The sequence below is a fragment of the Heteronotia binoei genome, chromosome 18 (genome assembly GCF_032191835.1).
Source record: "Heteronotia binoei isolate CCM8104 ecotype False Entrance Well chromosome 18, APGP_CSIRO_Hbin_v1, whole genome shotgun sequence".
Classification (NCBI taxonomy): domain Eukaryota; kingdom Metazoa; phylum Chordata; class Lepidosauria; order Squamata; family Gekkonidae; genus Heteronotia; species Heteronotia binoei.
The window spans coordinates 36,774,741-36,792,132 of NC_083240.1; the positions used below are offsets into that span (position 1 = coordinate 36,774,741).

At 47.5% G+C, this 17,392-nt stretch overlaps 1 protein-coding gene across 1 annotated transcript; it reads right to left on the minus strand.

The window, feature by feature from the left end:
- Window positions 1–8,615: 8,615 nt before the first annotated feature.
- BHLHA9 (basic helix-loop-helix family member a9) lies at window positions 8,616–9,338 on the minus strand. Its single transcript, XM_060258970.1, is given in 1 exon segment — window positions 8,616–9,338. A coding segment is annotated over 1 exon segment (723 nt).
- Window positions 9,339–17,392: the final 8,054 nt, after the last annotated feature.

Here is a 17,392-nt window from a genome sequence, read left to right on the forward strand (position 1 = left end):
AATGCCTTGTTAATGGGAAACCAGCTCAGTGTGTAAAGGGCAAGCCTTCAACCTTCTCTCTTGCTGGCCGGCTCATTTTTTTTTTACTTGCAAGGTTTTCCAGTCTTGAGAATGTGGCTGTCTCCACCTACAGCCTGAAATGGTAGAACTTCTGCTACCTTATTCCACTGTATCTAGAACAGGGGTGGCCAACGGTAGCTCTCCAGATGTTTTGTGCCTACAACTCCCATCAGCCCCTCCCTCCCTCCCTCCCTCCCTTCTTTCTTTCTTTCTTTCTTTCTTTCTTTCTTTCTTTCTTTCTTTCTTTCTTTCTTTCTTTCTTTCTTTCTTTCTTTCTTTCTTTCTTTCTTTCTTTCTTTCTTTCTTTCTTTCTTTCTCCCCTCCCCTCCCCTCCCCTCCCCTCCCCTCCCCTCCCCTCCCCTCCCCTCCCCTCCCCTCCCCTCTCCTCTCCTCTCCTCTCCTCTCCTCTCCTTTCCTTTCCTCTCCTTTCCTTTCCTTTCCTTTCCTTTCCTTTTTTCTTCCTTCCTTCCACACCTTTCTCTCCAACCAGGACCCAAAGTGGCTTCCATCAGTCTCCTCAACTTCTCATCAAAAACTCTTTGCAAGCAGAAAGCGAGCAGGGCAGAAAGGAGTCTACTCTTTCTCTCTTTGCTTCTTTTTGTGGGTAAGGTTTATTTAAAAAAAAAAGTTAAGATGGTACATTGAAATAGGAAATACTGTTGGCAGTTTGTGTACATTGTAGCGCAACAATAAAAATAACCTTCTCGTCATCAAACAGGAGAGCTAATGTTGTGCAGAAGTACCATTGAAGTATATGGTTAAAATCTGGGAGACCCGAGTTTGAATCCCTGCTCTGCCATGGAAGCTCGCTGGGTGACCTTGAGCCAGTCCTGCACTTTCATCATTACCTACCTCACAGGATCGTTGTGAGGATAAAATGGAGGAGAGGAGAGAGGTGTAAGCTGCTTTGGGTCCCCATTGGGGGAAATATAGGGATATACATGAAGTAAAAAGTAAAGGAAAAAGAGAATGTTTCTGATGGCCAGGGCAACAGGGACATGTGGTTAACAAAAGTGAAGTTTTGAATATATCTGTCCCAAAAGAGTGCCTTTGTATTGGCAGGAATTTAATTTTTTGTGAGTGTTTGTGTATGTGTGTGCGTGCGTGTATGCCTGGACTTCTGGCAAATTCTACTAGGGCATGGAGGATGGTTTGATACAGCCTGCCTCTGCCTCCCGCTTTTGGTATTCCTTGGAGATCTGCCATGCAAGTACTTGCCAGGGTTGGCCCTGCTTAGCTTCTGAGATCTGATGAGATCGGGCTTGCCTGGGCTATCTGGATCAGGGCTAAGTTGGCAGGAATTTGTTGAACCCTGGGGAATATCCCAAAGGGTAGGGAAGGAAAACTTTCCATAGTCTAAAGTGGCAAAGTCCCTTGTATGGCTTCTTCTCTGGAATGTTTGGAGAATGAAAGGACAGGGGTAATTGATCTCTGGGCTGGTTGGTCACTCCCTTGGGATTACTGCCTGAAAAGATATCGACTCCAGTGAGTTGTGGGTAAGATAATGGGCAAAGATTGTGGGAAGTGGTTGAACAAGTCCTGCAGCTGGAGAGCGAAAAGTCACAGCTGGACTTGGCTGAGGACAGATGTTGCAGGCAGAAGGCACAGAGAGAGAGAGGGCTTGGGAGAGACTGGGAACATTTGCTCCATGGTCTGAGTGGCTGTGGAACATTTTCCAAGGTGACCAGGACAGTGTTTGGCTACAGGAGGGTCTCGAGCCCAGCTGTGCATTGCAGCCCCTCCCCCATACAAAACCCTGGCCCCCCTCGTGCCAGCAGGCCTTCTGTGTCGTTCCCCCCTCCTGTCCTCTTGGAGATAAAGGATTTGGGAGGAGAGGGAAGGGAAGGGAGAATCACGACACACTTCAACAGCCTGACCTTGGATTAGAGACAGATGGAACTGCAAACAAATGTGTTTTTGAAGGACTTGCCATGTGATGATTATATTTCACAACAGAAATAGAAGAGGATTCAATGCAGGCTGAAATGAGGAGGGGCATCCAACATCCAATGGGGACACTGCTTCTTCCTGATCTATTTCATTTCAGCGCCTGGATTTCTATCCTGCCCTCTTCTGCAAAAGGGCTCAGGGCGGGTTAGGACAGGATAAGAACAATAGAAACAATTTCATTCATAAAACAATGTAATCCAATTAAAATCCCAGTAATGTCGTTTACAAGAAAAAACCATTTAACAAAAGCTCCCAAATTAGGACTGTATGCCTGTCTTGGGCAGGTGGGCATCGGACGCCACCGATAATACAGGATGCCACAATGTTGATGAGCCCCGTGGCGCAGAGTGGTAAAGCTGCAGTATTGCAGTCCGAGTTCTCTGCTCATGATCTGAGTTTGATCCGGCGGAAGCTGGGTTCAGGTAGCCGGCTCCAGGTTGACTCAGCCTGCTATCCTTCTGAGGTGGTAAAATGAGTCCCCAGCTTGCTGGGGGGAAAGTGTAGATGACTGAGGAAGGCAATGGCAAACCACCCCGTAAAAAGTCTGCCGTGAAAATGTCATGATGCGACGTCACCCCAAGTCGGAAATGACTGGTGCTTGCACAGGGGACTACCTTTACCTTTTTAATACAGATCAAGAGAAACAGAGTGGCGCTATCTGTCCATCCCCCAGTTGCTCCACTCATGACTTTCTCAGCCACCCCCACCCACCATGCCTGTTGTGGACCAATGTGGGGTTTCCTCCCACCCCTAGGTCCCTGCAAGTCCTTTCCAAGACAGATGTTTTATAGCTTTCTGGAAATGTGCCCCTCCCCATCCTGGAGAACTCATCCTCCTCTGGCATTGCATGTGTGAAAAGTGCCAATTTGGTGACCCCGTTGAGTTTTCAAGGCAAGAGGTCCAGAGGTGGTTTGCCATCGCCTGCTGCGGTGTCCCAACCCTGGACTTCCTCTGTGGTCTCCCATCTAAATACTAACCATGACTGTCCCTGCTTAGCTTCTGAGAGCCGATGGGATCCTACTAGCCTGGTCCTTCCCAGTCAGAATCCTGTGGCATTAAGCACAGCTTAAACAGAGGCAACACTTTGCTTAACCCCTTCAGTGCATTAAATGGCTTAAGATGGTGTTATCACCTCTTGCAAATGGCCACAACGTTTACTTTATACGGCTTGTTTGGCATGGAAATGTCACCGCTGGGCTTTTTGCATTCCTTGCATTCATTCATCCTTTGCATTCATAATTTTATCCTGTTTATGCACATGCATAGATCTGAGAATTCACTCCATGTATCTGGTGAAGACCACAAAAGTTAGTGCTTCATCTACCAGGGTTGGGGAACAGTGGCTCTCCAGATGTTTTTGCCTACAACTCCCATCAGCCCCAGCCATTGGCCATGCTAGCTCGGGCTGATGGGAGTTGTAGGCAAAAAACATCTGGAGAGCCACTGTTCCCCACCCCTAGTCCCTGGAGGTGTTCCAAGTCTCCTTTGTTTGTTTGTCAGTTTGTTTAGTCTGAAGACTGCCAAACTGTGTGCCACCCGGAGGCTTGTTGCTTGAGACTGGGATGCTGTTAAACCATAGAATCCAAGCCCCCAGTCTCAAGGGACAAGAGCAAAGAGGTCCCCTTTCGCTTGATGTACCGAATTTGAGCTTTACTTCTAGCAATCCCCAAGATGACCCTCCATGAGCATTTAAGGGGTGAGGAGTGCCATCTTGTGGACTACAGAAGAACAGCAGTGGAATATATTTTCTCACTGAGACACTCAATACTACATAGAGACCCCCTTTCTTGTTCTCTAGATCTCTTCGGCTTTGGCTCTTCAGCTGTGACTCTTCCAGTTCTCTTTTGACCATAAGAAGATGCTAGATCAGATCCATAGTTCATCTACTCCAGCATCCTGTTTCCCACAGTGACCCGCCAGATCATCCAGAAAAGGGGCGGCCAAACTTGCTTAACGTAAGAGCTGCATAGATAAAAACATCAGATGTTTGAGAGCTGCAAGACATGAATGTTAGATGTTGGAAGGAGGGAAGAAGAGAGGGAAGGAAGGAAGGAAGGAAATAGATGGGGGTAGGGAGAGGTGGAAATAAAGCAACTTTAACTTTAAATGCATTCTCCAAGCTGCTGGCTGGCTGGCTTTGCTTGGAGAAGTGATTTAAAGAAACAAATGCCTTCTCCAAGTCAGACAACAGGGCAGTGGGGGCTTCACGAGCCACACAATATTTGTCCGAGCCGCAGTTTGGCCACCCCTGCTCCAGAAGGTCCACAAACAGAAGGATAGATGCCAGAGTCTTGCCCCTGTGGTTGTCCTCAGCCAACTGGCATTCAGAGGGAGACTGCTTCTAAACCTAGAGGTTCCATTTAGTCATTACTGCTAATAGCCAATTCTCTCTCTCTCTTCTTTCTCTCCCTCTCCCCATGCATTTACAGACTACTGTAACACCCTTTACATGGGGCTGCCCTTATACCGAATGTGGAAACTGCAGCTAGTGCAGAATGCAGCGGCCAGGCTGTTAGTGGGACTACCTCGGTGGGAACATGTGCAGCCTGTGCTGCGGGATCTGTACTGGCTGCCAATTGTGTACTGAGTCCGCTATAAGGTGCTGGTTATTACCTTTAAAGCCCTATATGGCCGAGGACCTGCCTACCTTAGGGACCGCCTCTCCCCATATGTTCCTCAGAGAGCACTGAGATCTAGCTCTCAAAACCTTTTAAAAGTCCCTGGACCAAGGGAGGTTAAATTGAAATCAACGAGGGAGCAAGCCTTCTCAACAATGGCTCCCCAATGGTGGAATCAACTTCCAGAAGAGGTGTGAGCTCTGCAGGACCTAAATCAGTTCCGCAGGGCTTGCAAAACTGCCCTCTTCGAGCTCGCGTTAGGATGAAACCCCGGGAAATGACAACTAGCCTTATATATACAATTGAATTGTAGCACTGAAACTGAAATTTAGAATTTATAACGGTTTAACTGCTGATTAATTTTAATTTAACTTATGAATGTAATTTATTTGTTTTAACTGTCCAATTGTTTGCAATAATATTGTATTTTACTGTAATCATGGTATATACCGTGTCGTGTTAGCCGCCCTGAGCCTGCCTTTGGCGGGGGAGGGCGGGATATAAAAATAAATTTATTATTATTATTATTATATTTAGCTAATCCTCATTTAAATCCATCTAAACAAGCATCCTTCATTTTATTATGTGGCAGTGAGTTCCACAAGTTGAAGTACATATTAGGTGAAGAACTTTTTTTTTTTTTGCTGGTCACAAACCAAGCCCATTTAGTGGTGCTGAATCCCACTTTTACCCATGTCTCTACAGTTAACCAAGCACGATAATTTTGCTCTGGCCTAACAGAGCCAGTTTGGTGTAGTGGTTTAAGTGCACGGACTTTAATCTGGGAGAACCGGGTTGGATTCCCCACTCCTCCACATGCACACGCCAATGTGACCTTGAGTCAGTCACAAGTTCTCACAGAGTTGTTCTGCTCAAGAACAGTTCTGTCAGAGCTCTCTCAGCTTCACCTACCTCACAGGGTGTCTGTTGTAGGGGGAGGAAGGGAAAGGAGATTGTAAGCTGCTCTGAGACTCCTTTGGGTAGTAAAGGGTGGGTTATAAATCCAATCTCTTCTTCACCTTTGATTACATTTCTTAACTCAGGCCAGAGAGGACGTGGTTTCACATGAGTTTGGACCTCACCAAGACCCAGAGCTTCAATATCCTGGCATGAGTCTTGGATGCTGTGGAATAAAAGGGCATCAGAACATGCCCTGGAAGCTTTTCCCTCCCAACTAACGGTGGCATCCAAAGTGAAGTTACACACTTCAAAATAGTGAAGTCAATCGGCATTTAGGTCCCGCTTAGGGTGGCCCTATAAATACCTGCAGTTGCTTTGGATGAAAGAAGAGAGATTCTAAGGCAGCCAGGGTGCAGAAAGAACAGCACTTGCAAGGATATATCTTTATAAAACAAAAATGATGGATCTTATGGTGGTACTACGCATATTCCTGGAAAAGAGTTTTGTAGCACAGAAGTGGGGGGGGGGAGAACCCACCTGCACACTAATGATGAACAATAATTAAAAATCTCTTTAGAAAACAGACAATGACATGAGACAAATATATGCCCCAAGGTACAAGCGAATCCATTAACTATTTGCAAGAAGACAGGAATGAGAACAGTACAAAATAACTAAAATGACATTGTTGAAAGTCATCCACCAATCAAGAAGCTGGAAGCCTAATGAGGAACATATATAGCTGCCTGTTGCCAATCAGCTGTGTGGGCTGAACACCCCCCAAAAGAGTTCACCAAGGGCTTTTCTCATTCATGTCTTCTTGCAAGTAGAAGCTGTTGGATTCACCTGTATTTGGTGCAGAGGTTTCTCTCATGTAATTGTATATGGGGAGGAAAGGAGGCATGGTATAGCTTGATCTCGTCAGATCTCGGAAGCTAAGCAGGATCAGTACTTGGCAGGGAGACCACCCAGGAAGGCTCTGCAGGGGAAGGCAGCGACAACCTCTGCTTCTCCCTTGCCTTGGAAGCCCCTTGCTGGGGTCATTATCAAGTTAGAAACTAAGCAGGGTCGGTACTTGGAAGGGAGACCACCCAGGAAGGCTCTGCAGAGGAAGGCGATGGCCAGCCACCTCTGCTTCTCCGTTGCCTGCAAAGCCCCTTGCTGGGGTCACCAGAAGTCAGCTGTGACTTAACCACACTTGGCACACACACAATCGTATATGTTTTCTACACAAACTTTTGATTATTATTTGTTGTAGTGATTGCATAGAAACCCGCCCCCTCCTTATTTGTGCTGTTGTACATATTCGCAGGTTGTTTTGAATAGTTGCCTTTTCTTTTTTCTTTTATCTATCCCCCCACATTAAATCTTCACATACCAGAAGACCCCAGGTGTCATCCTTATATTGGTGAGGAATCTAAAAGGTTGAGCGTCTAAAGCATTAAATAAAAGACTGTTTATTACACAGTGCACAAAAGATTAAAAACAACATACTTGGAATGCACATAAAACCCTCATGAACACAGACTGGGAATAAAGCAACGGCCAAGGACAGAATGGTGATTCATAATTACCTTCTGTGATGAGTGGAGGCTCCTCCGTATAGGATGAGCGTGCTGTGTGCTATGTTCTGAGCTTTTATTTGCATTCTGTGTATGTTGTTTTTAAGTTTTTGTGCACTGTGTAATAAATGTTTTAGCTGCTCAGCCTTTCAGGTTCCTGACTTGATTTTCAGGCTGGGTCCCTCATCCCCCTTTTGCTGTCATCCTCATACCGAAAAAAGTTCTCCTCTGAGCAGAAACAACCTTCGCAAATGGCCTGCAGAGAACCAGAAGTGGCCGTTCTGAAAACACCCTTGGGGACTGACCATATTGACTTGGGAGAGCTGTGGTGTTGGAGAAGACTCTTGAGAGTCTCTTGGACTGCAAGAAGATCCAATCAGTCAGTCCTAAGGGAAACCCTGACTGTTCCCTGGAAGGTCAGATGCTGAAGCTCAGATACTTTGGCCACCAAATGAGAAGGGAGCACTCCCTGGAAAAGACCCTGATGCTGGGAAAGACAGAATGCAAAAGAAGAAGGGGACGGCAAAAGATGAGATGGCTGGACAGCGTTCCTGATGTAACTAACATGAATTTGAGGGAACTTCAGAGGATGGTGGAAGACAGGAGGGCCTGGCGTGACTGGAGTGACTTCGTCCATGGGGTCGCAAAGTCAGATTCAACTGCGACTGAACAACAAAAAGCCCTGCCTGCTTTCCACGGGGATGGAATTTGCTCCCCAGTCAGCGTGCTCCTTGGATTGTGTCTGCAGAAAGGCGAATAAAAGGATCTGACTGCAGAACTGAACTTCTGGCTGAAAGGATCAGAGTGGGGTTGGAGCAAAGCACTTTGCATTTCGCAGCCCTGAGCAGGAGTCCCCCATATTACATCTCTGGATTCACCCCCCCCCCCTCACAGATGGTGTGGTTGGACTGGTTTTGGGGTCAGAAAGACAGTTCAGATCGGGGTGGCCAAACTTGCTTACGGTAAGAGCCACATAAAATAAACATTCAGATGTTTGTGAGCCACAAGATATGAATGTCTGAGAGCCACAAGGAAGGTAGGGAAGGAAGGCAAATAGATGGGAGAGGTGAAGGTGAAAAGAAAGCAACTTTAACTTTAAATGCATTATCCAAGCTCCCACCTGGCTTAAATAAGAGGAGTGATTTAAAGAGAGATATGCCTTTTTGAAGCCAGCCGATGGGGTGTTGGGGGCTTCGAGAGCCACACAATGTCTGTGAAAAAGTCACATGTGACTCCCAAGTCGCAGTTTGGCCACTCCTGGTTCAGACAGAGACTATGTCAACGAGTCCGAGTCCCAGACAGGGAGTAACAGCAAGCTTTCTTTTTGTCCAAATCTAACATCTGGAAGATGCAAGTAATATTTTGGCAATAGCCAGCACGGGCACATCACTTCCTAGCTTTACAAATCAGCTCAAGGGCCAAAGAAGAGAATTCTTCAAGGGCTGTTAGACAAGGATCCGTCCTCGGTCTATCCCAGTCAGATCCCAGATCAAAAGTGTTTTACCTCAGTTGGCGCCTCGGTCCATCAGGCCGTGGGTGGAGAGGAGAAAAATCCCTATTCCCAGGGAAAAGGTTCCGAAGGGCAACTTCGGCCATGGTCCACATGTCTTGGCTGGCAGACGGCATGGTTCCCGAGATGACAACGGCCACTAGAGCGATATGCAGGGCTCGGGACGTAGTCGCCCTCCTTCGGACTTCCATAGAAGGGCTGGAGAGAAGAGTCAGGAAAGGGCTTGCCACGTGCCGGAGATGTGGGACATGACTGAAAGGATGGCAGGTCAGCACTGTCGGCCTCCTGAGGCAGCGGAAAGAGGCTGAAAGGGGCGAGGCTGCCTTTGACGCTTCCCTGGCCTGAGGGCCTGTGGCATTCCGCGTGAGCGCAGGGCCACCGAGAGACAGACCGCAGAGACATGGAGAGGGAGGCGATCCGGTTGATGGCCCTGCGCAAGGTGGCAATCTTGGAGAGCCGCTTGCCCCCCAGGTCGTGCCTGAGGGCCAGCCGGAGGGCGTTGAAGGCTTGGTTGTAGTCCAGGATCCTCTTGCGCTCCCGGACATTGGCAGCCATGCGCCGGGCCTTGGAGCGCATCGGCCTGGCCTTGCGCTTCGGCTTGGCTTCTTTGGTGCTGCCGTTTGCAGGGACCTGGGAGACTCTGGGCTGCAGGAAATGGGCCTTCCACACTGGAGTGCCATGGCGCGCATGGAGTTCCTGGAGCTGGCTCACCCCCCTCTCCAGAACCGAGCTGGGCATGGTGCACTGAAGCACGTCCCGGAGTCACACGCTGAATCCTGCGCAGAGCTTTGCCCGGAAATTCCAGGAGGCAGCTTCTGTCTCAGAACTCTGCGAGGCTGAAGTGTAATTGCTCCCCGTGGCGTCTGGTTGCAGGTCCCTTTTATGACCTGCCTCCAGGTATCCGGGCTAGGCCGCAGCTCACAGGAAGGAGCAGGCGTGTCCAGCAGGTTGAGCCTTTCCCCACCTGCTCTTCTGCAGCGGGCAACTGCATGCCTCTCCTTGCGCCTTCCTCGCCAACTCTCCCCCGGAGGGAAGGGAGAGGGGAAGGGGCTGTAATAACTAGAGAGTCGCTCCAAATGGGGAAAACAGAAGGATCACAGACCGATAGGCTTATTCCGCGCAGACTGTATGGTGCATAACAAGAGAGGGAGTGGTGGCTGTGGCACATGTCAGCATGGCTGAGCAACATATTTGTTTGATCTGGAAGGTCCTCGTTTTTTGCTTGGCTCTGGCAGACTCGGCCTGCCTTCTGGCATGTCGTCACCCAGCAGAACGAAGCTGGTTTTCTTGTCAGGAGAAAGTTCTGGTTTGTATGTTTTACCCATGTACTGAGTGGGGAGCTGAGAGCAAGTGCCTCCACAGACAGTGTGAAGCTCCAAATGACATATTTGACAAAGTGCGATGCCATGACCCTTGGAAGCTCACAAGGAGTGTGTGTGACAGGGATGGCCCTCCCCAGTTGTTCATTCCAGACATCTAGAGGTCCATCAGTGGCTATTAGCTGCAGCATATTGTTGGAGCTCTCTGTCTGGGGCAGAGATGCTCTGTATTCTTGGTGCTTGGGAGGGCCAACAGTGTGAGGACTTCTAGTGTCCTGGCCCTACTGATGGACCTACTGATGGCACATGGGGGTTTTTGGCCACTGTGTGACACAGAGTGTTGGACTCGATGGGCCACTGGTCTGATCCAACATGGCTTCTCTTATGTTCTTATGGACCTCCTGATGGTACCTGGGTTTTTTGGCCACTGTGTGACACAGAGTGTTGGACTGGATGGGCCACTGGCCTGATCCAACATGGCTTCTCTTATGTTCTTATGGGCCTCCTGATGGCACCTGGGTTTTTTTGGCTACTGTGTGACACAGAGTGTTGGACTGGATGGGCCGCTGGCCTGATCCAATATGGCTTCTCTTATGTTCTTATGGACCTGCTGATGGCACCTGGTTTTTTTGGCCACTGTGTGACACAGAGTGTTCGACTGGATGGGCCATTGGCCTGATCCAACATGGCTTCTCTTGTGTTCTTTTGTTCAGTACACAGAGATCTATTGTTCCTGCACAGGGAGGTTCCATTTCACTAGTCCTCTTTTAAAGCCACATGTTGTAGAAGTAGGCCTCATTTTGGGTCGGAGCTCACAGGAGCAGAGTTCCAGAACCTCTAAATTGTATTATGCTCTTTCTTTCTTAACACCTTCCCCCCCCCCTCTTCATACTCGCTTCTGGGCTCCATTGTTCAACCCCCCTGCGAGAATTTTGCTGAACTCTAAGATTTGACAAACTTTCGAATAGTTTTCCCCACCAAAAATGGGAAAAGAACCAAAACCTAGAAAGCAGACAGACAGAAGTCTTCCTCATGCCATTGTGGCCACACAGGAGAAAGTAATTTAAAAAGTACGATGGGAGTAAGGTTTTATGATGACAATTATAATTCAAGGTAGATGCTGAGCTGATGTCAGAGGTGTGTGGCATATGCAAATGAGTTATGCTAATTAGCTCATTTTTTCCCCTATGAAATGACCCCTGTGTAGAAGTGTGAATTTGACAGCTGCAAGGTGCAATGAAAAGCTGTCGTTGGCTTCTGCCCCAGCCCAGCCCCTCGTTTAGTCTCTACTGAAAAGCCCAAAATGAGTTTCTCCTTGCAGGGATGTTTCTGCCCTTTCTTTACCAAAACTTCTTTTCACCTGGGCAACTGGGAAAAAAGGTTTGTCTCTCTGTTGTTCAATGTTTTAGTCAATTGGGAGGATTGTTTTTCTTTTCTTTAATAGGCTGTGACTTTTTAATGCAGAACGTCTCAAATAAGAAACCCTCTGAGAAAGGTCAGCTCTTCCTGGAGAAGCTGCTGGCTTTTAGCTGACAACCCTTCCCCCCTCCCCCCAACCCTGCAGCTTTCCCCCTCATTTCTCAGGGTCTGGAGGATAAATTTACAGTGTCTGGGCTTGAAACAAAGATCCACAAGCGAGAAAGTCACAGGATAGATCAACGGGGCAGTTGTCATATCACCTCTTGCCTATTCTCCTCCCGATCGGTTCCTCTTCTGCAAAAGGGAGGAGAGTCAAAGTTCTTCCCCACCCCCATCAAGCTGCAAAGGGGAAGAATTCGCTCGGGGGTCCCAGGTACGCCCTCTGCCCAAGGAGCAGGAAGGAAGGAAGTGGCAAGACAGATTTGGGCATGTGATAAAGAGGCTAGAAGTGCCTGCCCCCCCAGCAGAGACCTTCCTGTCCCTTCAGACTGGGTGGTGGGATGAGGGACCCCAGGGCAGAGAAACGTCTCGGCTGGCTAATACCCTGTGTTTTGGCCAACACATTGGGGTTCTCTCAGCAGTGGTACAAAGAACGCCCATTTTAGAGCTTAGCCATGTTAGACCACATCCGTTTCTAATCTTCTTTACCTGAAGGCATTTATCATTTGGGTAGCAAAAAAGATTCTAAGGGGAGGGGGAGAGAGAAAGAACATCAGGGCTTTTTCTGTGCAGGAACGCAGTTCTGACTTGCTTGACATCATCAGTGGGTGTGGCCTAATATGCAAATGAGTTCCTGCAGGGCTTTCCCCTAATAATGGAGATATGGAGATGGAGATATTCTATGGATATTCTATGGAAATTTCCTATGGAGATAATTATTTTTTCTAACCACTGGGGGGTGGGGAAGTGAGATGAAGCTATTTTAATATCAAAATTCAAAATAGCTTGTTTTTCTTCCATCATCGAACCCAAGGAAATGGACCCCTAGGTCTCCCTTCCAGGCTTGGATCATACTGAGACTTGCTGAGCTTCAGCAATGTTGTTAGATCATGGGCTTTCTAGTCATCCTCGGGCTTTGAAACACCACAGTCAGAAAAACAAATGGATGAATAAAGGGCGGGGAGTGGAAGAGAGGGAGAGGGAGAGAGAGAGAGAACTCTTTCCATGTTTGGAAGCAGTGTACTTCAGAACATCAGATTCAAACAGTGCGGTGTGTGTGCGTGTGTGTGTGAACCTTTTCATTGGCTGCTTTTAGAATCAAGATGCTAAGTCCAATCCAGCAAGGCTGCCTTTCAGTTCTGAACATGCGTTCATCATGTGCGAAGAAGACCTACATCCATGTTCCCCAATATAGAGGTCCTTTCCAAATAGGAAACAGGTGATCCTGTGGAATTTTCACCTGGCCTGTCGATGAAGGAAAGAAGCGCCGTCCCTTTCTGAACTCCGGTGCTAAGCTCAGTTTCCTAGGGAAAATAGATCCTTCGCCCATGTTGTCTGTAACATCTGTGGGTATGAGCTTGTGTGAGCGTGCCACGCAGTCGTGAAAGATGGATGCTCGCCTGACAAATTGTTGGGGCCCCAGCCAAGCCCCGAATGGTTTCCTGGGCTCATGTATGATTTGTGGCCAATCGATCATGGCAATTAGTAGCCAGCCCTGCTGCCTTGCCCTTCCTTGGATGTTTTCAAGCAGTGGCTAATTTTGGGGCCTGTGTCTCATAAATCAGCCGCAAGAGCCAGAGGGGTGGGGAGGATGAGAAAGGGGGACTTCAAAGGACAGAGCACTTTTTTTTTTTTTGGTGCTCACCTGCACAGCCTTCTCGAGACCTGGAATCTCATTTTGACAAAGGCAGCCAAATTTTTTTTTTTGAAAGGGGAGAATTTAAATTAATAGTTCACCAGACATATCCGAGAGGAAGGGGCTGGGGATTGAAAAGCAAGTATTTTTCGTCCTGCCTCTGGGGGAGCCACCTAAGTGTTTATTACCCCACCCCCCACCCCCCGGGGAGGATTTGTAGGCATGACAAAATTCCATCCGGATTCTCAGAATCCACAATGAGCCTTGCTGGATGAGGCCATCTAATCCAGTGTCCATTTTCCAACAGAGGACAGCCCGGTGCCTCCAAGAAATCCAGAAGCAAAGCATCCAGAAAATGGGCCTCTCTTTCAGGACGTCAACAGAACCGTGTTCTTTGAATTTGCCTCGTCCATTTTCTGAAAGGCCATTGAAGCCAGCGGCTGTCTCCACAACTTGTAGCGGTGAGTTCCGTAAGCTAACTGTGACATGTGTGAAATACAACTCCCCTTCATCGCTTCTGAACCTGCTGCCAATACATTTCACTGAATGAGAAAACGGTTTTTCTATCCCCCCGCTTCTGCACTAGGCCACATTTTATAAATCTTATCATGTCTCCCTTTAAGAATGAGACTGAAGTAGATCACTGAATGCACTGCGAGACATGATAACTCTCTCCTCTCTTCTGGTTTTTATCAAGAAAACCTGGTGTAGGGAAATGGTTTAAGGCACCCTCCTCCCTCCAGTTCTGTGGCCAATGTCTAAGGCTGCTTTTAGCTTTAAACAATGAGATTTATGAATGGATCTCCATGTGCCTTGCCTACATAGATCCTCATTCAAACTTTTTCTAACCTATAACCCCCTACAGTGCATTTCCTTGCAGTGGATGGCCTGTTATCCTTTTGGTTGCTTGTTTCTGCTTCTAGTCCAAGTTTATGGAAACTTTTTTGAGATTCTGCATTTGGGAATTTTGTTTATGTTTATGTTTAATTAGATTTATACCCCGCCCTCCTTGCCGAGGCAGGCTCAGGGAGGCTTACATCAAATCATAGGAAAGGTCCCCTGTGCAAGCACCAGTCATTTCTGACTCTGGGGTGACATTGCTTTCACAATGTTTTCACAGCAGACTTTTTACGGGGTGGTTTGCCATTGCCTTCCCCAGTCTTTTACACTTTCCCCCAGCAAGCTGGGTGCTAATTTTACCGACCTCGGAAGGATGGCAGGCTGAGTCAACCTTGGGCCGGCTACCTGAATCCAGCTTCTGCTGGAATCGAACTCAGGTCATGAGCAGAGAGTTCAGACCACAGTACTTGCAGTACTGCTGCTTTACCACTCTGCGCCGCGGGGCCGCTTACATCAAATCATAGTAAACTATGATTGCAGTCATAAAATCAATAAAACCATTAAACAGTACAAGTTAAAACAATCTACAGTTGGTACTAACAAATCAGATGTTACGCATATTCTCAGAACGACAGTTGTTCCAGAATTCTCCTACAGTCGACTGAAGGCTTGCCGGAAGAGAGCGGTCTTGCAGGCCTTGCGGAACTGAGCGAGGTCCCGCAAGGCCCTAACCTCTACCGGCAATTGATTCCACCAGGAGGGGGCTGCCACTGAAAAGGCCTGATCCCTGGTGGTTGACAGTCTCGCCTCTTTCAGCCTGGGGATCACTAGGAAATGTTGAGATCACTACATATTGAGATCCATACATATTGTCATACATATTGTGTGCCTTTCTTTTCCCTTTCCTTTTATTCCCTTATAAGCTTATTGATTAACAATTCTACAACAGCAGAAGAAGAAGAGGAGGAGGAGGAGGAGTTTGGCTTTTATATCCCACTTTTCACTACCCAAAGGAGTCTCAGAGCAGCTTACAATCTCCTTCTCTTCCTCTCCCTGCAACTCCCTGTGAGGTAGGTAGGGCTCAGGGAACTCTTAGAGAACTGGGACTGGCCAGGGTCACCCATCTGGCTTCATGTGGAGGAGGAGTGGGGAATCAAACCTGATTCTCCAGTTTGGAGTCTGTCACTCTTAACCACTATGCCAAACTGGCTCTCATTCCCATTCCTTGATTTTTGAGACGCAAGGGCTTAAAAGGACTGAAACCAATTTTGCTATTGCTAGAGTGATATTAGGATCCTTATCACCAAGCAAAGGAGCCAGAGTTCCCAGAGTGTAGGGGGACAACTGATCAATGAATTGCTTAATATCATGATTCCTTATAGTCTCCAAAAACCTACATTCAAGCAAAACATGAAAAGATGTATCAATTCTATTAAGGCCACAAGGGCAAATTCTATTGGAATAAGGCAGGAGGTGGTGGCAGCTGCAAGTATAGACGGCTTCAAGAGGAGATTGCATCAACATATGGAGCAGAGGTCCATCAGTGGCTACTAGCTACAAAGTATAGATGGAACTTGCTATCTGGGGCAAGTGATGCTCGGCATTCTTGGTGCTTGTGGGGGCAACAGTGGGAGGGCTTCTAGTGTCCTGGCCTCACTAGTGGACCTCCTGATGGCGCCTGGTTTGGTTTCGTTTTGACCACTTTGTGACAAAGCGTTGGACTGGATGGGCCACTGGCCTGATCCAACATGACTTCTCTTATAAATCTGCAATTCTTCTTCTTATGTCCTTAAGGCCTATTCATAAATCTCTGATGTAGAACCATTGAGGGTATAAAATTCAATCTTGTGAATAAAAAAAGCTCTGTGGTATCATGGGATAGTATGAGGGGAGGTTAGAGATTTTTTGGGGGGAAAGGCCAGAAGATAGATGAGCAAACTTGGTGAACTCTTAAGATCAAACTTCTGTCATAGTGTCTAGGATACACTTTTTGATCACAGAAAATGCTTTGGATTTGCCCATATCAGAAATATGATTAGCCGACATTCAAACTCGTGCTAATTTCTCATCCAGGGCTTTAATCCAAATCAATTTGGGGGTATCCCGTTTCAGAGTGGCGAGCAAGCCGTCCTCTGTACAGCAACAATTTTAGTCTCATTTTGAAGGCACAGAGCCATGATCTTGCTTCCAGGGATATTTGTCCAAATTCTGCCTGCAATACAACATTTGATACGCAGTGAGTGACATTCAGTATTTTTCTTAAAAACTGGGCCAAAAGTTGATCAATATGATCAGTAGATAGATATGATCAGGGCTTTTTTTGTAGCAGGAACTCCTTTGCATATTAAGCCACACACCCCTGATGTAGCCAATCCTCCAGGAACTTACAGTAGGCCCTGTAACAAGAGCCCTGTAAGCTCTTGGAGGATTGGCTACATCAGGGGTGTATGGCCTAATATGCAAAGGAGCTCTTGCTAGAATTCCGTCCCTGGGCCACACACCCCTGATGTAGCCAATCCTCCTGCAGTTTACAGTAGGCCCTGTAAGAAGAGCCCTGTAAGCTCTTGGAGGATTGGCTACATCAGGGGCATGTGGCTTAATATTTATTTATTTATTTTAGTATATTTCTATTCCGCCCATTCCCTGTAGGGCTCAGGGCAGAGTACAACATATGATAAAACAATAAAATACAATAAAAATATTTTATAAACATACAACCTCAACAGCATTCAGAAAATGTTCCATATCATCACCTATTGCCCAGCCTGGCAGCCTCACATCATGACGAGATGTTATCCCATAGAGATGGCAGATATTATTCCATTTTATAGCACAGGTGATAGTGCCGGCAGGGGAGGCCAACCAGATCAAGAAATAGACGCCCACAGTCTCAACTAAAAGCCTGGCAGAACAGCTCCGTTTTACAGAAGGCTACGGAAGGCTAGTAAGCCGTGTAGGGCCCAGATCTCTGTAGGCTGGGGCCAGGACTGAAAAAGCCCTGGCCTTAGTTGACGGCCAACAGAAGTTGGGAGGCTGAATGTAACGACCTCCCGGGCATATATGGGAGGAGATAGTCCTGCAGGTATGTTGGTCCCAGGCCGCGTAAGGCTTTAAATGTTAAAATTAAAACCTTGAAGCGGATCCGGTACTCAATGGGCAGCCAGTGCAGACTGCGGAGCGCTGTCCAAATGCCCACCCGTAGAGGTGGTGCAGTCAGCAGGTGAGCTGCTGCATTCTGCACCTGCTGCAGTTTCCAGATCAGTCTCAAGGGCAAGCCAGCTTAGAGTGAGTTACAGTAGTCTAATCTGGAAGTGACCATTGCATGGATCCCTGTAGCCAGGTCCTGGGGGGATAGATATGGTGCTAGCTGCCTGATCTGCCGAAGATAACAAAAGGCAGACCTGGCAACCATCATGATC